Source organism: Crocodylus porosus, unplaced genomic scaffold (assembly GCF_001723895.1).
Source record: "Crocodylus porosus isolate Cpor-Errol unplaced genomic scaffold, CroPor_comp1, whole genome shotgun sequence".
Classification (NCBI taxonomy): domain Eukaryota; kingdom Metazoa; phylum Chordata; order Crocodylia; family Crocodylidae; genus Crocodylus; species Crocodylus porosus.
Genome location: NW_017728912.1, coordinates 28629334 through 28649522, shown reverse-complemented (window position 1 = coordinate 28649522; position 20189 = coordinate 28629334). Strand labels below are relative to the sequence as shown.

Genomic DNA, 20189 nt, shown 5'->3' with positions numbered 1-20189 from the left:
TCTGTGGATGCATGACAAGGTGCGGTTAGCCTTACTGACCGCATCCTCACATTGGTGACCTATGTTCATTTTGGAATCGATAAATACTCCAAGATATCTTTCTGCCACTGTGCCTTTTAAGAAGGGAGTTCCCCAGCCTATAGGTATGCTGATGGTTCTTACTGCCCAAGTGCAGTATCCTGCACTTGTCAGTACTAAATCCCATCCTATTGTCACTCGCCCACCCCTGTAACCTGTCCAGGTCCAGCTGTATCCTGTCCCTCCCTTTTAGTGTGCCCACCTTGCCCCATATCTTGGTGTCATCAGCGAATTTGAACAGGGTGCTTTTTACCTCCTCGTCCAAGTCGCTAACAAAGACATTGAACAGTGCGGGCCTGAGGACCGAGCCCTGGGGGACTCCACTGCCCACTTCCCTCCAGGTCGAATATGACCTGTCCACCACCAATCTCTGGGTGCGGCCCCCCAGCCAATTTGCAGCCCATCTGACTGTCTAGGCATCAGTGCCACAGTCACCTAGCTTTTTAATGAGAATGGGGTGGGAGACAGTGTCAAAGGCCTTCCTGAAGTCCAGAAAGACTACATCCTCCATGACACCTGTGTCCAATGGTTTTGTGACCTGATCATAGAAGGCAACCAGGTTGGCCTGACAGGACCTGCCCCTAATGAACTCATGCTGATTGCCCCTGAACATCATCCCTGCTGCTGGCCCATCACAGATGTGCTCCTGGATAATCTCAAAGAGCTTCCCCAGGATTGAAGTAAGACTAATGGGCCTATAGTTGTCTAGGTCCTCCCTCCTCCTTTTTTTGAAAATGAGGACCACACTGGCCGCCTTCCAGTCATCTGGCACCTGGCCAGAGCATCACGAGTGCTTGTAAAGCCATGCCAGAGACCCCTCGATAGCCCCTGCCAATGCCCTCAGAACCCTAGGGTGGAGAGCATCTGGATTTGAATCACCTGTTGATTTAAACATATCCAGCCCCTCCAGAAGTTCCCTAACTCAGTCTTCCCTGACCCTAGGCCTGGCAGAGTCTCTCCTGAGTCCGTCCTGAATCTTGGTGGGGGAGTCCTGGTTCCTGCACAAAAAAAATGGAGGCAAAGAAATTGTTAAAAAGGTCTGCCTTTGCCTCTGGTGCAACCACCAGATTGCCAAGCGTATCCTGCAGGGGCCCCAGGTTACCCAGTGCCTTCTTCATACTCCATATGTATTTAAAAAAGGGCTTTTTGTTGTCCTTGATCCTTGATGCTAGTCCTAGTTTTGTATCTGCTTCAGCTTTCCTAACAGCCCCCAACAGACCCGAGTGATGGAGGTATACTCCTCTCTGGTGATCGCCCCTCCCTTCCACTGGGTGTATCCCTCTTTTTTGGCTTTCAGGCATTGCTGAGTGCCTTTGGTGAGCCAGGGGGGCTTTTGATCGCTCTTCATACTTCGTACTGCACCTCACTTTGTACTACACCTCAAAAATAATATATTTCACTGTTATATGTAGGGCAGCACCTCCATGAATTCAGGGAACTGTTGGGCAGTATCCTCTGGGAAGCAAGTAAGAGGGGAAATGGAGTAGGGGAGAGCTGCCTGTGCTTTAAGGGGACCTCTTAAATGCTCAGGAGCAAGCTATTCTGATATGACAGAAGAATGGGAAGTGCAAAAAGAGGCTAGTCTGGCTGACAGCTGTCTCTTCAGTGAGTTTAAATTTAAATAGTAATCCTACAAAAAATGGAAAGTTGATCAAAGTACTAAGATAGAGTTTAAAAGTAATTACATAGTCATGCAGGGAAAATTAGGAAGGCAAAGGAACAATTTGAGATGCACCTGGCAAGGCACATAAAAGGCAATAGAAAGGGCTTCTACAAGTATGTCAGACATAAGAGAAAGACCAGAAACATCATAAGTCCTTTACTGAATACAAAGAAGCCTGAAGAACTGAATGTCTTTTTTTACTTCTTCACAAGTAGGGGCAACTACTAGATAACATGCAGTTGGCAGCAAAGATAGGGGAGGAAACAAACAACTTAGAGTAGTAGAACAGTTTAGGAATTACTTAGAGAAGCTACATGCTTTCAAGTCAGCAAGGTCAGATGGGTTATGCCCTGGAGTACTGAAGAAATTGGCTGAGGTAATAATTTCAGTCATTAGCTATCCCCTTTGAATACTCATGCTGGTCAGGTAAGGCCATTTGGCAAAGGGCAAATATAATGTCTGTCTTTAAGAAAGGGAAGAAGGAGGGTCTGGGGAACTACAGAACAGTCAGCCCGACATCAGTATCCGGAAAGACCATGGAGGAGGTCTTCCAGGTAACTGTTGTGAAGCATCTAGAGGAGAACAAGGTGATCAGGACCAGCCAGCATGGATTCACCAAAAGTAAGCCATGTCTGGCCAACCTGATTGTTTTCTATGATGAGGTGACAGGTTCTGCGGATGTGGGGAGAGCAGCAGTTGTGATGTAGCTTGAATTCCACAGGACCTTTGGACATGTCTTCCATGACAGTCTCATTAACAAATTAAGGAAACTTGGACTGGATCAAAGCACTGTAAAGTGGATACACAACAGATCAGATCATTGTGGTCAATGGGTAGTCATCAATGGTTCAATGTCTGCTTGGGAAACTATCCCACTATCAAGTGGAGTTCCCCAGGAGTCTGTCCTGGGTCCCTTATTGTTTAGCATCTCCTTTAATAATTTGGATGATGAGACCAAGTGCATGCTTAGCAAACCTGTAGACAGCAGCAAGTTGATTAGAGTTGCAGAGACTTTGTAGGGTAGGGCTACGATCCAGAATGACCTGGATAGACTGGAAAAAATAACCCAAAATCAATCAGATGACATTCAGCAAGGACAAGTGCAAAGTCCTGCACTTGAATCAGGATACTTGCATGTACAAATACAGACTGGGGAATGACTGGCTAGGCTGCAATACTGCACAGAAGGGCCTGGCTTACAGTGGACTATAATCTGAATACAAGTCAACACTGTGTTCTTGTTATAAGAAAAAACAATATCATATTGGGTTCATTAACTGGAGTGTCTCTTGCAAGTTCAAAAGAAGTGATTCTTCCATGCTATTCAGCACTGGTGGGGCCTCACCTGGAATTCTGTGTCCAGTTTTGGGCCCTACACTTCAAAAAAGGATGTGAGCAGTTTCAAAAGAGCCCAGTGGAAAGCACACAAATTATTAAGGGCTTAGGAAGCAAGATTTATAAGGAAAGGCTGAAGGAGCTAGGATTATTTAGTGTGGTGAAGATGAGACTGAGGAGAGATATGATAAGTCTTTAAATGCCTAAAGGAGCACAGATTAGGTCCTGCCTCTCACCTGATAGGGACATAACTGGGGAGGCATTCTTAGGGATGAGCACTACATACAGTGGAAGCCCATGTTTCCCTTCAGAAATGCCCCAAGAGAAGGGGGATGTGTTCCACCCCTACCTGTTATGCCATGGCCTAATAATAGAGTCAAGAGGAGAGATGACTGAAATTAAATCCTATCCTATGCCTAAAGCAGCATTCAAATATACAGCTCTCTCATCCTGAGAAAATGCCATCCCCCCACCCCCTACCAGCTTGAAGATATTTTGGGATGAGGATTCTCTCCAGCCCACCTTTTAAAGCTGTTCCACTTTCAAATAAAGGAATTTGAGAGTCCAAGGAGAGAAGCTTGTGTTTAAGCTTCTGCTCCAAGGAGTCTTAATGTTTTATCCAGTAATCATCTAGGGCAAAATATTGGAAGAGTCCTTGGACCAGGTTCTCTTAGGGAAGTGCTCTAACTATGAGACAACTGAGTCCTGTTCCCTTTTCTCATCCAATGAATCTTGAATTCTTTTATCTTCAGGGGGATAGCTCGAAAAGGAAGGGCAGAGAGAACCACACCCTGAATACCCTCTAACAAGGGGGTTGAGGAATGCTCTCCAGACCTGGAGGTTGAGAGTTTAATTTCCTCTGAACAGAAGAGACCCATGAACCTTGGTCTCCCACATACTTAATGTGTATTCATGCCAGTGAGCTACTGTATGAAATGGCTTTTCCTCCATTCGTGTCTTAAAATAACAGTTTCTATTTTTAATACACACACACACACACACACACACACGTACATGTATGTAGATGTGTAATTCCGCCCCTTAAATGAAGGGCATAGGCACCTGCCTCCAAGAGAAAGGGTGCTGCACAATGAATCGTGCCTTTTATGGTAGCACTGAGCAAGGCATCTGGACCCCAGATAGGGGTTGGATTTTATAAATAACGTGTATGCTCAGCATTTCCCTGTTTGCTAGTTCTGGGCAGTTCCCCCTCAATGTGTCATTTTTTTGTGGATCTCATTCTACCCTGAGGTACCCCAACCAGGGTTCTGGATTTTACTGAAAGGACCAAGCTCTTAAAAGTTAGGTGTAGCTGCAGTCAGCATTGTGGTACTTAAGTCCCATTTTGGATCTGGGCCTAGCTTACTTTTCTTTTATGTATTATGGAGGAATTGTGTCCAGGTGGTTGATCCTAATTTAATTTAATGATACCTAACTCTTCTGCTGTTGTCCTGGAAAGATTGAGTCCACTTGCCAATAAAGTTTGACAGAATGAATTCTAGCCATAATTGAATTTCTCACAGCATTGTATGGCCCTTTTCACTTCTGTGCTAACTCATCCTGCTGCTTACTTTTAATTGTTATCCAGAAAAGAAAAATACTGGCTCACAAGTGGTTCAGCTCATCCAAGGATTTAAGAAGTTAACTGCTGTTTGTCTTATTGCAGTTTAATAATAGAGTGGCCTGGTACTATTTTACTCAGTAGGCTTTCTTGTGTAAATGATGCAATTGTATTTGTTAAACATGATTCATCTCTGATGAGCTAGTCAGACACCATATGCAATTATGTACTTCCTAAATGACTTATCAGAAATCAGTATGTTTTTATACATCATCTCTGTGCAGAATGTTTTTCAAAATGGTGGAGAAGATATTACTTCAGTTCAGAGAGTCAGTATTTCTATAGGTAACATAGTAAGTATATAACAGCAGTTGTATTTTTTTTTTCCAGTGAGACTGATGTCAAGATTCACTCAACTTTGTATGAAATACCTTGGCTGGGACAAGAAACATTTGTCTATTGAATAAATACATGTAGTTGTACAGCTCAATAGGATTCAACATCTGCTCAATGGAACATTCTTCAGGAAAGTCACTCTGTGACTAGGATGAGAAGTATGATGATAAATAAATAATAAAATATATATATATGCCACTTCAAGACTAGTTTGGGGAGGTTTGAAGATAGCTTCCAATCTTGCAAAGTCTCTGAGCACCATTTGAATGAGCTGGCATGTTCCTTTGAAGTTGATAGAAGATACTCAACATTTACAAGATTGGGCCTGTTAGTTGCTTTTGTTTTCCTTTTTTTATGCATAAGACTTTGAGAAGCCATAAACTTTAATTGGTATTCTAAGGAAGGCCCTCCCCCTTAATATTTTCCAAAAAATTAAAAATAAAGGCTTGACTTTCAGACTTTTGGATACCTACATTTTGCTGCTTAAGTCATAAGGTTCAGGCATCTAAAAATTCAGCCTTAGGAGAATAAAATAATGCCATGTAAAAGTATGTATTACTTAGTTGTGGGAACACTGAGAGGTGCCAGTTAGGCATTAGGGTGCCATTGTGCTAGGCATTTTGCAACTTCTTAATACAAAAAAACCCACAAAACTTCCTTCCCTGAAGAAGCTAGAAGACCAGACAAAGTAACTTGTAGCAGGAGAAAAAACCCCATTTATAATCACTCCAGATGCTTTCATGGGAAGCAGTTAGTGCTCACCAGTGGGCATCCAAAATCCTGATTACCTAAATGTTATATTCACTTTAAATTTAACATTAATAACCTTAAAAATTGTTTTGACAGGTAACTGTTGCATTGAGCATTGTGTTCTAAAGAGCAGGTTGGGAACAATGCTTTTATAAGAACAACCAAATTAATGGTTTGGGAAGTTTTATAAATCCATCAGCTGAAAAAGCTAATAGAAAACAAGTATGAAAAAAGACAGCTTAGGTTTCTACAACATCTATAGATACCACACTTAAGTGTTTAATTTAGAATGTGGTTGGTGAAAGCCTTTATGGATTATTGACATTTTCAATCTACACACTTCACAGTGAAGTTCATTAGGAGCTGATAATTCTGGAAGCGTATTTTATGAAGCCATTGTAATACAAGGTACTTGTGCAGTGTTTTCATTTGCTGGTGCATGGATATTATTTGAAAAACATAATTTAAAAGCTGAGCTAGTGAGATTACTCCTGCCTCTTATTAAATGAAGAATTACCACTTTGTTTGTTGAAAGCGAGAGCATTTTTACTGTACGGTAAATCAAGATTTTAATGAGCACCTTCTCGGGATGGATATAATACATATACCATATATTACCCACACACATATACAAGCATATATGTGTACGTACATGCATATGTGCACGCATGGAAGAGTTGTATATATGTGTGTGTATATATGTATACATTCCAACCCTATATTATATGATATATTATAGGACTATTGTAGCAATGATGGTTCAGGGAATGCACACAAGTCAAAGATTTATATGTGAGGCTGTGTGTAGACACACAAACTTATGTTTTCTTGGCAATATGTTCATCGCGTCAGGCTAAATGTGACCTAGTATTTCTGACACCTAAATCTAAACTAGCCCTAGAAATTGTACTGCAGAGACGATGTTGGACTGGAAGAAAGTTAGACCAAATGACTGAATTTTTTCCACCTCAGCGTTCCATGGTTCTTGATAATGAAAATTGACAGTCTCAGCAAGTTAATTTGTGGCAACACTGTATTATTGATAAGATTTATCCATTTACTTTTTGGTCTGAGAATTCCAAGCTATCTGCTGTTTTGCTTCGACAAGTATAAGTGCTTGTATGCTCTACATTAATGTTTCAAGGCACTCTTCTGCTGCTTGGCCAGTCAATGTTAATGGGGTCTTGTTTCTGCCTTGTACACACATCCTCCATTAGAACAAAAAAGGTCCCCCGCACAAAATAGGAAGACCACTAACTATAATGCCTGCTCCAATCCCTCCCTCTCCTCCCCCTGCCTCTCACCCATTCCCAAGGAAGGAAACTGATTTGTTCACCCTTTGAAAAGGAGGGGAGAAAGATGATTTTTAGAAAAACTTAGCATCAGGAAAAATCACTGTAAAATTAGATTAAGTGAATGAAGGCAGCATGTATTGCATTTACAAAGTAATTCTTAGAAAACCTAATTCTCCCATTCTCTATGATTGCCTTAGAGCCTGCACACAAGGGAGTTTGCCCTGTTGCATCTGTTTAAGGAGCCAAGCATGCTAACAGATCATAAAATGGATGCTTTATTAGACCAGGCTGGAAAAATATGTGGCTGGGATGGTTTAGTCAGAGACAGCCCTGCATTGAGTAGGAGGCTGGACTAGATGACCTTGTGTGGTCCCTTCCAGGCTTACTTTTCTATGATCCTATGATTATGATCCAATCACCAACTGAAACTAGGAGCTAAATGTTGACCTGACATGGAGACAACTAACACCTGAAGGATAAAGAGGAGTGCTGAGCATTGTGTCTGTTGCAACAGAAGACTTTCTACTAGGCTAGAAGGTGAGGCGAGCAAGAGCACATATTGCATTACTTTTGCTACTCTTCTGAGCAGAAGTACAGTTATCTGTTCATGGCTCAAGCTTGGTGTTGATAGCAGAGATGTAGAGAGTACACTGAGCATCTAGGGCGGGGGTATACCTACCACTGTAGACAAAAGGTGCTGGGAACAGGGCTGAGGAGAAGGGAAGACTTACCTTCCTGGGCTACTGCTGCTGCTACTGCCAGCAACATGAGCTGTACTCAGGTGGCAGCAGCTCCATGGCTGGGATTCCTCAGACTTAACTCTGGTGCTCTGTTTGCTCCAACCCCTCCAACCCTGGTTCATACTTATTGGGCTCAGGGCTGCATCTGCTATGACAAAAGTTGCCCAAGAGTGAGGGAACACCATTCTGCTCACTCCACTCACCCTTCATTCCCAGATATGCTTTTTGGTGCAGCACTGCCCTGCCCAACTCCTGTAGCCTCAACTGCCTTTGCAAAGACTCCTGGGGACAGGGGAGGAATGATTCTGGTGCTCCCCCATAGTCCGGATCTGGAGCTGGTACCCCGTGTGCCCTGTGCTAGTTATTCTACTCGTTGCTGGCAGAAAAACTGTGCTAGCAGGCTGCAGGGTTGTGCATCCTGGTATTCCAGCTACAAAGATGTGACTGGATTGGACCTGTACCTGGTTCCACTGTTACAGCACAAAATTATATCCAGTGATTTTGCATATGGGTAGAAGGTTGCAGGAAAGATGGGCAGGAAGAGATTCTTTGTGCTTCCATTCCCTCAGCTCTTTTGCATCTATGCTGTGCTGGCAGGCTCTAACCTTGGCTCTCTGTTTTTTGTTTTTAATCTCCCGCTTGCTTTAACTTTAATTTTAATTATGCATCAGAAAAAAAACAAAAGCAAAGTAGGGACTCAAACACATTGGAGGTTTTGCAGCACTACATGCATTAGTTTGCCAAAACATGTTTAAGTGCCGTATATAGGCTGTGCTGGTCTTTCTTTGTGGGATTTTTATAAGCTTTATTTCTTTGCCATTGTCTTTTTTTAATTTATTTTAGGTGCAAACAAAAAGGGATAGATTTTGTTCTTTGTTAGTGCTTACATATATATGAATTTCGTATCTACTGCTGTGGAGGTCTGGGCATCTCTCCCTCATCCCCCACAATTGTTCTTTGTATCCCTGTGAAACCTCCATGTTTCCTGCTGACTAGAGTATTGGAGCCTTGGGAAGAATCCTAGTGTTGGTGGTAATAGTCAACACTTCTGGAGTGGTGTGGGGCAGCGAGCAGGAATTGCTAGGAGGGTCATAGAGCTCCTGGGTGTTGTCTTTGCCCTATTACCTCATCCCTGTTTCTTCTCTGGCTTGTACCAGCTCTTGCTGCTGGGCATTTGCCACCCTTTAGCATTGTGTCAGAAGGTTCTCATTTGTCTTAACACCTTTTGACCTGAGCTTTGCAAAGAAACCTTAGAGCCTTGTTACATGTTACCCTGTGAGCTGCACAAATGTTAATGGGTGTTAGTGCTAGTTTGAGTTTGGAGCAGTCATATTTCAGGCTATCAGGGACCTGGAGGACTGAAAGGTAAGAATCTCCCTATACCCCCACTTCCATTCTGGGCTTCCCCTTACCCCCTGGGAACTTGGCCCAGAGAGCAGCGGTGGCAATTCTAGCCGGCCAAGGCAGATTAACCCTTCTCTGCCTGCTCACCCAGGACAGGCAGCATGGGCAGCCACAAATAAGTTTGGGGAAATGGGGGTGAGGTACAGTGAGTGGGGATCTGGCGTGCTGGGGTGGATGGGAAGGGGTAGTGGGCCCACTATGGGCCATTGGGGAAGGGGGACCAGGTGGGGTGTCTACTGTCTATACCGAGGGATAGCCTAGAGTCTCCAAAGTGGGGTGCGCAAGATGATCCATTGGGGTGCGGGAAGAAACTATTAGAACTTCTATTGCAGTTTACATGTGCCCGGTTAATACATATATTGGGGGTACATGCTCAAACATGTTTTACTGATAGGGGTGCGCGATCAAAAAAGTTTGGAGACCACTGGCCTAGGGTGTAAGGCTTCACTTCAGTGTAACATGAACTGGGTAGCATGGATCAGAGATAATCCTGCCCTGGAGTGGCATAACTTTTGAGCTGCCTAATGAGTGTGTAAAACTAGTTTCAGGTGTTAATATGTGGACAGTCCAGGTGTTAAGACCTCCAGGAGCTGCCCAAAATTACCGTGTAACAAGGCCATTGCTGTGATCAAGAATCAGATGTTTTCCCGGAGAGGGTTGCCTTAGAGAGTACTTGCTGTTCCTCGCATAAGAGATGAGGTATCAGGATGAGTGGGCCATGACTGTTTTTATGCTCCTCACTGATTCGGCTCTTGCTGGCTGTGCAAACGTTTTGGAGAAGGTCAGCTATGGAAGTGCGCATCAGTCCCTTGAATTTAAACAGGTGGATTATTTATTTTAACCTGCTCTGGACTCTGTCCTGGGAGGGCTCCTTACACTTAAGCATGCTTTTATTTAGAGTGTAGAGTTGGAAGCTGTGGGAAAAACATATCTGGGTAACTTGTCCATGTACAAACAGCCAGAATTCAGGAACTAGTATTGTTACCCAGAACTAGCCTCAGGCACTGTCAGCAACATCACACGTTAGCGAGGCCTGAGGGTCAATCTGGGTTACAGGACTGGAGGACCATAGGTTCATAGCCAGGGCACTGGATCTAAAGTTGAGGTCAAGGGTTGGTGAGCAAAATCCAAGAGCAGGCCAGGTCAGGAGACAACCAATTTACAGGAGCACATTCAAGAGCTGTCTCACACTGTTCTTCTCCCTGCCCTTAAATAGGAGAAGTGGCTAGCCATCTTAGTTCAAGGGAGGGGGACAGAGCCTCATGTGCTTAGACATGCCCTGTCCAGTTGCCAGAAGCTGCAGTGGGAGTAGTAGACCTGATTAAGTTGCTGCTCTTGCGAAGACTAAAGGTCCTATGTTCAAGGCTGCACACCTGACAGGTGCCTCTTGGTATTGTCATTTGTATGCAATGCTAATTCTATACTTGCTCACAGACTTTTCTTCATAAGTGAAAACTTGTAAAATGGGTTTAAGGGGCCTTCCAAAAACCTCCCATGGTGTTCCAGTGAGAATCACCACTGGTAAAGCCATGTGAGGGGTAGTTGTAATTCTTAGCTGTGGTGAATCTTAGGTCATCACTAGACAGTTGCTGTGGCCTCACCCCCCACTTCCAGAAACCCCTCTAAAGCACTTTTAGGATGAGCTGATGCAGTGATGTTGGATGGACAAGGATTTTACCCATGATACACTACTTGCAGGTCCATAGTTCTATTCAGTTCATAATGCTCAATTCTTATCAGCCCAGACTATTGTGCACTGTCCATTCAAGTCTCACTTTCTCCAGCCCAGAGCCATTCAGCCCCACAAATTCAGAGTACACAGGAAGCTGAGGAAATGGAATCATTCATTTTGTTTAACAAATCATACAAACAGAAATCCTCACGTTCTCTGTAACAACATAGAAGTGTTTTGCTTCTGCAGGACACTGGGTTAGCTTATGTTTTCTCTCCTACATATGCGCAATGATTTCTAAGCTGTATGGTGGCACCTAATTGAATACAGTGACTGATATAACCCATGATTTTCAGTCAGAAATTCCCTTTTTTTTTGGGTGACACATGCGATTGACATTTTTCTGGATTATTACTGCCTGCTTGAGAAAACAGCAGCAAGATGTATCTAACACTGCAATCAACATGTGCATGTAATAGTTTTGTATAATATGTGCCACAGGTCAGACACTTGCATTATAATTTCTGTTGGGTGAAGGTCTTGTTGATGTGCCACCCTCTCAAACATTCAGCTTGGTTTATTAGTTTCTTTTCTTTGGGGGGGAGGGGGTTATATTTTACAAAAAAACAAACCCATAAACATCCATCTTGTGTTGACGGATACCCATTCCATTGATTAGGATAAATGATACCAAATGCAGTGCAAAAAACTGTTTATGTATACCTCAATGGCCTTCAAACTCCTTCTGGCCTCATCCCACTCCATCTCTGATACTCCAGGCTGTTGCTTCACAATGTCCCTGGGTGGTTAATGAAAACTAAAGGGCTGAGCCAGTTCCATCCAAAGCTCAAGACAGCTCTGAGGGAATGAGTAATATAAGTCAGTGCCTCTTGTTTATATCTGTGGAGCGTTGGTTTACACGTCACTTGACATCTCTATATTAGCAGTGGTATGCCATGGGAAAGAGGAGAGATTTCAACCAACAGCTACTAGAACACCAGGAACACTTCTTCACTCACTTTACTCTTTTTCACGATAGACAAAAACAAGCTAGAGGCTCTACTTTGTCATTAAATAAACCCATAACTTAATTTAAACAATGTGTTTTTAACTCTAGTTAAACAGCTTATTAAAAATAGTTTTTAACTCTTTAAGACAGGAAAAGAAAAATGAAACAGCAATCTCTTAATTATGGTATGAGATATATTAGACACATTCCCTTTTTTTTGGTTCCCTTTTCTTTTTGGACCAATTGCTTTTTAAATATGTCACTTAAACATATAATCTGTGCCTTGAGTGGTTTGCTTCTGCTTTTTGTTTGAAGTGCAGCAAAACTGTGAGCTGCAGTCAGGACTTGGCCTGTGACACTTCACTGGCTGTGCCTTAGAAATGGTAAAGTAAGAAAGTAATGGTAAGAAAGCAAGCATTTCATGTTGTTTTCTGTTCAAGTGTTAATGGTGCTGGCAGCTATTAAGGGACAGCTTCCAGAGAGGCAGCCAGCAGTGCTATCAGAATTTTTTGGTTAATAGGGAGCCCAAATGTAACCGTAGAGTCTGTATATTCATTTGGTTCTGGCAGCTGTGGAAGCAGTTTCTGGCATATGGATTTTCAGGTATTTTTCTTGTGAGGAGTAAATATGGGCTACTTCATATCTAAAAGAGCACTAGAAGGGAAGCAGGGTAAAAAGTGAATTGTATTTGTAACTTACCCTGCTAGCAGTGGTTATGTTGCAAACAGCCTAGAAAATGAAGTTAATACGCTTGGTCCATACTAATGAACATATCAGTCCAAACAGTAACTGCAGGGCTTGCTCCAGCAGAAATAAATGTGCCTTCCGTGAAATGTGACTTCATTTAAGATGTGACACTGTTTTAGAAGGAGCTGAGAGGTGCATGCAATATTCACATTCTGCGAACTGGAAATGGTACGGTTCTAGGACTCTGCTAATTCCGATATTACACAGCTGATGCAAACTTGTCTGTAATTACTGCTTTCTGATGGAATTGTTGAGCACTGACTGTTTTATGAGATCATTTCGTACACTATGAAGGAATAAGCGAGGCAGTGAAAACTGATTAATCCCTTTCTTTTCACTGTCTCTTATTATGAGATTCAAGGGACACTCAGTAAGTTAATTTCTTTGTGCCTTCAATTTACCCAGTAAACCCCTTTTAAAGTACAATGGTGTAACTCTGGAGAAACTGAGAGCAGGATTTGGCCCACTGAAATTTAAGAACATCACATACAGAAGCAACAGAAATAATATGTATTTATGATCCTATGAAAATGATCACACTGGAGATGATCAAGATGTTACTGTGACTGGAATTTTAAAATGGTCTGCTCTGGTTATGACCACTAATAACACGTGTAGCTAGGCAAGATGAGGATAATCAACACTTCAAACTGCTCAGCTAGGCATGAACAAATTCTCTTCCCTAGCCCTTCTTCTCCCTGCTACGGCTTTGCACAATTGTTTCAGTGCAGGATGAAAGGCTTTCACCATCCTCTGAAATATAAATTACTATCTTCTTCCCTGTCAGAGGGACTGTAGGTTACCAGGATAGAGACATATCAGTGCTCTTATCCAGTATGACTGATCCTGCAGGACTGCAAGCTTTGGGGGCACTGCTGATGCCTTTTTTCCCCATGAGATTTACTTTTTGCTCCCCCCACTTCTTCCCTGCTCTACTCTGCATATCTTATTCTCAAGAAAGTGAATTCTGGTCACAACCAGGTGTGAGATTTGCAGGTGCTGAGCATGTTTCTCTGTAATTCCTGTGTTTAGTATATTTTCCTCTTCATTGGTATCATTGATGTCCCAGTACTAATGTTGGCTGTTTCCTCTGCATAATCAAACATTTGAACAGAAATTTACCTATCACCATTATGGCCCTGAACGCAACCCAATGTCTCAAGTAGGAAGTGAGCCTGAAACAAAGGCCTGTATCCAGGGGTCACTTAAACCTGAAGAAATGAGTCTTCACTTTGTAGCTGGTTTTGAACACACTACTTTTCATGTGTTGAACTGTAGGTTGATCTGTCAAGCCCACACGAGCCTGATTCTGAAATTCTTCTGCTCATTGAACTTCCACTTTGGCAGCTGCTTTCCTAATGAAATCATTGAAGGGTCTGAATTCAGAGGTCCTGCAATGTCAACCACACAGAGAATAATGTTTCACAGTCTAGAAGTGAATTCTATTCAAGTTAAAGCCAAGCACATGCACCTTGCTCTGCAGTCTTGTCCTTTGCCCTCAGACCTCATGGTGTTACTAACAAATGCTCATTTTTCCCAAACACAAGAGAAACCCTGCAGCGGTATTCCAACAGCTCCTCATTCCATCAACCCCCAAGGGAAGAGCTATTAAGATTCTAGCATGGGGAAGAATATCAGCCCTGTATAGGCTCTGTCTTCACATAGATACCCTCTTATTTTAGATTTTTCTTTCCATTGAAACCCACTGAAATGCCTATGAAAATCATTATGGATTATGTGTCTGCACCCCTTCTGTCAACAGGAAGGGTGCAGACACATAATATGATTCTTATGGAGCAATTTACCTGGGGTTTTACTCTGTAGTCAGGAACAAACACATGACCATGTCTCTCAACCTGGATGGTGCTATTATAGTGCCTGACCATTTGGTGGTATGCAGCTATTGAGCAAATGGCTGCCTCAGTATGAAACTGGGTAAGGTAGGTGGACACTTGACCAGTACTCCACTGTAAGTGTAACTGGGATATAGTTCCTCCTTAAGTTTTGATAGATGCCTTTACTCCAGTGTGGGGTGACATAGTACTTGTCAGGATGTTCTTATCGTGTCCAGTCTGCTTTTACCACAGAGTGCAATTGGCTTTCCCAGTAGAAAAAAGGCACATGTCCACACCTAACAGGTGATATTTGGATGTGTCCACCTACCTCTGATCATGAAAGCAGGTTTCCAAAAATAAGAGTAGTGCATGTTCTACTTTAGTACCATCTGAGTCATCATTTTCCACCTATACCCATAGAGTTCCCTCTCCAAATCCTAGGTGCAGAGAAGACTGGAATTTTGAATACCAGTGAGGCATCTAATGAAGCTCTTTAAAATGTTGATTTTCTAATGGCATCCCTTTGCCATCTTGCCTGCTTACTAGACTAAGCCGTCTTCCCCACACAAGTTATGAGGCCTTGTATTCAGAGCAGGCACATGACAGGCGCAACTTCTGTCATGCTGTTTCAGCATGTCTTGTCTGCTTTCTTGTGATGTGTTCAGCTAGTCATAGCTGAGGCCCTGGACAGATGTTCAATTAAAGTCCTGATGGGATCTGATCTGTGATTCCAGCAATTGTGCTTCCTGCCATTCCACACATGCATGACCAGAGGTTTGACCATGGGATTGGGGATTAGATCCCAATTGCACCATCTTGCTGTTGCAGAGGGATCTCAGGTTCATGATCCCCCATACCAGCAAATAGCGAGCCAAGGGGGCCAGTGTTCCCATGACTCAAAGCACCAGTTAGTTGATCTGTACTCCCAGCCTTGGGGGCAAATTGAAGACTTGAAGGGATCCTGTGTGCTCCAGAGGCTGGGAGCAACCACATATTCAATTTAAGGTACAATGAAAATCAGCCACAGAGTTATTAAACACTTTTTGTAATAACTTGGTTGCTTAGTCTCTATTTTATTACATCATTAATTGCTTTAACATGTGGCCAGATTACTGCTTAAAGGCACGATTAACTGGCTCAAGTAAAATGGAGTACTGCTATGGTATGAAGGGAAGAGGGAAGGCTTCTTTCTTTTTTGGAGTGAACTCTGCAAGGGGTTGGCCCACAGCAGAACAAAATTGATTGCAGTCTTTCCATTCTCTCTATTGTCTTTGGATGAGGCCCCATATGCTCCTTGGAACAAGCTGTCAGGTTGTGGAACCTAGCACCTAAGGGTACTTTTACACATGCTCCAAGGGGGCGGGGGGGCACTTTAATTAGACTGACTCTTTGAGTGGTTCTAATTGAAGAGCTGCAGCACCTCATGTATCAGCATCCCCAGGCCGAAAAATGACGGCAGGGCCATAAAGCCTGTTTGTTGAGCTTTAGTTCAAGCACCCCCACTGCCATTTTGAAGCATGGGGACACTGAAACAGGAGATGCAGGAGGCTGCTGGAGTATGCTAATTACTATGCTCGCTCCGACACGCTGTAATAACAGCACGTCAGAGCAGCCTCCCCACTCGCATACAGGCACCCTTCATTAGTTGCATGTGTACTGAATGGATGTATTCCAGTTTTGAGGAAACTGATCCTTGTAAAAGAGATCCAACCCTGGAGAGAGCACTATTGTGCCTGGTGAATGATCTGGAGAAAAGTATGTCACTGGTTATGGGGGGTAGTACATTACTATTTTTAATATGTTAATCTAATCTTCATAAATAAGTACTTTTTTTTAGTTGAAAATACTAGTATTTGAGTATTTAAAACTCCCATTTTAGTTGTTAAAGCTGAGTCTTGGGTCATACAGAAACATTTATGAACAGGTTTGGTTTTATTCCTGTCGGTAAGCCCATGAGTCTAACTGGGAATACCTCTTTAAAGAAAGTTAGACATGCATTCATGACTTTCTCAGGCTTGGGATGTGGACATCAGCACACTCACTTGGAAGAGTTTATGTTATCTGGAAATCTGGGTCAATCCTGTTTCAGTTAATTGCTGTCTTAATTGACACTGTAGGCCTGATCCAGAGGCCATTGAAACCAATGGTAAGAATTTGATTGAGTTCAGTAAGTTTGGGTGATATTTTGAGTGCTTTTTAAGGTTCTAATAAAGCTAAGATAGACTATATTGTATGCAATGTGCATTAGAGGCAGGGATTTTATATAAATATAATGTTCACATAATATAGCAATACTTAAAATAATAATGACAGTAAGTAAGTATACTTCCTTTCATGTAAGAGGTAAAGAAAAGTACCTGGCCAATACAGTACCATTAATCTATTCTCTTTTCTCCTTTCTCTCTTTACTTCTCTCTCTACAATAGAAGTGGAACAAAAAGGTAATTAAATACCTTTCAAATTATATATATTACTTATTTATAGGATAAGTTATTTAACAGTTTAACGTTTTAGTTGAAATATCTGTCATTAATTCTCACTTATTTTTTGTTAAAGTTTATTTAGTATCTCTGCTGCTCAACTTCTCTAGATAACATACTCTTCCTAAAAAGATTTACCAGTGTCAGTTGCCTTGGTTAAACTTCTATTTTAAGATTGTAAAATAATTTCTGTCTCTCCTGCCCCTCACAAAGAGGCCTTCCAGACACTATTCCCTATTCCCCAGCTACAATAGGTAGCTTTTCTGACTCCAATAAAGCTAAGCTTCTTTATATCAGCTGCAAATCTAGCCCACAACTTCCTGTATCTTCTGAATTTATGATTTTCTCATGCTAGTCTCTCTTTTCTGAGGACTTCGCCGGTTATGAATTGTTTAATAGAAGTGATATCCTTCTAAGCAGCAAATGTGCATTCAGCTATCCTATCTGCCAGCACTATGCTAACAAATATATCTCATAGGATGCATCTGCTGGGCCATAATCATACCATTATTATTCTCACAAGATCATTGGCTTAATATTAAAGTGATCAGGCCCATCCAACTCCCAGTAAAGTCAGTGGTAGAACTCCCATTGACTTCATGTGTTAAATCAGACCCTCAATGTCATTTGCAAAGCACAACCAGCAATAGGCTCGTTTTCCAGTTGGATCTGCACAAACTCAGATATCTACCCAGTACCCTCTTGCTTTGAATCAATAATTTAAAAAAAAAGGTTTTGGGTTTTTTTTACTTCAGTTTGTTTTAATAAATAAGATCCACAGCACTCCTGGTACAAGAGTCCCCCTGTATTTGCAGTATTTTCTTCCCTTAATGGATATGCATAACTCTGGTATATGAGTTATTTTTTATGCATCATGGGGGAATAGAAACTGTACTGCACAGTGGCTCACTGTGTCATTCTGTAGCCATTTTACCTTTCACCTGGCTGTGCTCTGGCCGTTCTTCTTTTCACTGTCATAATGCCCAGTAATCTCTCACCTTACCAGTCACAGGAAAGATGAGTGTTCTTTCAGTTCTTACAGCCACAAAGCATAGAGCAAGTCTTCTCCCTGCCTCTGTGCATACAGCATATCACACTCAAACTCAAGTGCGCCATCTGAACCCTTTCCCTCTCCAATTCTGAAGTCTGAGCAGCAAAGCACCACAGCTAGTCAAATGTTCCTATATGCTCTTCTCATTTAACAATAGAAGGTACATGTTTTTAAATGTAAATACTACTATATTTAACAGGACATTTTAACTGATTAAAATCTAGACCTTGGGTTCCTCTCCAGTGAACTTGTTTCTTTTCCTTCCTCTTTCCTTTCTTCCTTCCTTACCTTCTCCTTTTTCCTTTCAGTATTCACCCATCATTCATTTTTAATTGTGTGGACTGCATGTTCTGTGTGTTGTGTAGACCTCTGAAAGCTTTATTGCTAGTTATGCTATTGGCCTATAGTAGGGTATTTGCCCCCCCCCCCATTTGTTTTACATATTTTTTTGAGTTGCTGAGGGTTTTGCCTCTGCTTTGCTATAGTACCTTTTAAATATTTAATTTCACCTGGGCTGTAAGGGTGGGATTTTTTTTTTTTATTCTACTTTATTTTATTATTTCCATTTCTAGGGCATACTTCAGCAGGCTATTCAAAGTAAATATGTGGAACAGTTTCCCAGGAATATACCCCATTCACCTACTAGGTATAGATCTACAGTACCGTATAAACTGAAAATATAAACCCATGCACCCTTTGGGAATACATATTCATTTCAGAGTTTACAAAGATGAATGGTCCAAGTAAGTACACCAGTAAAAATAGATTCCAAAAGCTATAAGAAAATGAACTAATGCTTATAGTGAAGATAGCAAAAATCAATATGAAGGAGCATGACCTGTTCTAGACAGGATAATCTACAATTACAGAAAATGTATCGTGGGGTTCCTTTTGATCTTGATCATACTCCACTGTAGAAGTGTGAACTATTAGAAGTTCATTCCAGACCAGTAGGACTATCATTAACTTTCTCTTTTTTTGTTTTGTTTTTAACTCTTTTTCCCTCCAACAGTTTTTCTTTGTCCTGGACTACTAAAAGGAGTATACCAGAGTGAACATTTATTTGAGTCAGACCACCAGTCTGGGGCATGGTGTAAGGATCCTCTTCAGGCTTCTGACAAGATCTACTACATGCCTTGGACCCCGTACAGAACTGACACCCTGACAGAGTACTCTTCCAAGGATGATTTCATTGCTGGGAGACCCACTACGACATACAAGCTCCCTCACCGGGTGGACGGCACAGGATTTGTGGTATATGATGGGGCTTTATTCTTCAACAAGGAGCGAACCAGGAACATAGTCAAGTTTGACTTAAGGACAAGGATAAAGAGTGGAGAAGCTATTATAGCAAATGCTAATTACCATGACACTTCCCCCTATCGATGGGGGGGCAAGTCTGACATAGACCTGGCTGTGGATGAGAATGGCCTGTGGGTAATCTATGCAACAGAGCAAAACAATGGCAAAATTGTCATTAGCCAGTTAAACCCTTACACATTAAGGATTGAAGGGACATGGGATACGGCGTATGACAAACGGTCAGCTTCCAATGCTTTCATGATCTGTGGGATTCTATACGTGGTGAAGTCTGTATATGAGGACGATGACAACGAAGCCACAGGGAATAAAATAGACTACATTTACAACACTGACCAAAGCAAGGATAGTATGGTGGATGTTCCCTTTCCAAACTCATATCAGTACATTGCTGCTGTGGATTATAATCCCAGGGACAACCTCCTTTATGTATGGAACAACTATCATGTGGTGAAGTATTCTTTGGATTTTGGACCCCTGGACAGCAGAGCAGGTAAGGGTCTCTGGTAAGCCTAGCTTGTAGCATTCCTGAAGCTATTTTTCATTCTGTTGCTCCCAAGCATTCTGTGCTATTTACAGATATTTTTATATGATTTATCAAATGTGGGTGGTTGTGTGACTAAAGACCCATTTGTGAGACCCTCCATGATTAACTGCTCTGTATTAAAAGGGGAAGTTTTATGCTGTGCAGAACATTTTCTTTATAGCTTGCTCTCAAAATGAATGCAAATAGGAATGAATTTTCAGTGATAAACCTGAGCCACTGTCTAGACATCCAAGTCCTTGCTCATATCATCAGATCTACCAACAATATTGTTTGTTTAATTATATTTTTTCCATCCACTTTATTTTT

At 42.0% G+C, this 20189-nt stretch overlaps 1 protein-coding gene across 11 annotated transcripts in view; it reads left to right on the top strand.

The window, feature by feature from the left end:
- The window catches only part of ADGRL3 (adhesion G protein-coupled receptor L3), an 864517-nt gene that overhangs the window by 528023 nt on the left and 316305 nt on the right, over positions 1-20189 (top strand). For 10 of the 11 annotated variants that reach the window (XM_019534224.1, XM_019534215.1, XM_019534217.1 and 7 more), the window contains 2 exons: positions 16912-16926; positions 19029-19829. In XM_019534224.1, the coding sequence (XP_019389769.1) occupies positions 16912-16926; positions 19029-19829 (816 nt within the window). The remainder of the gene's footprint in view (positions 1-16911; positions 16927-19028; positions 19830-20189) is intronic. The other variant, XM_019534219.1, reaches the window with a different exon arrangement.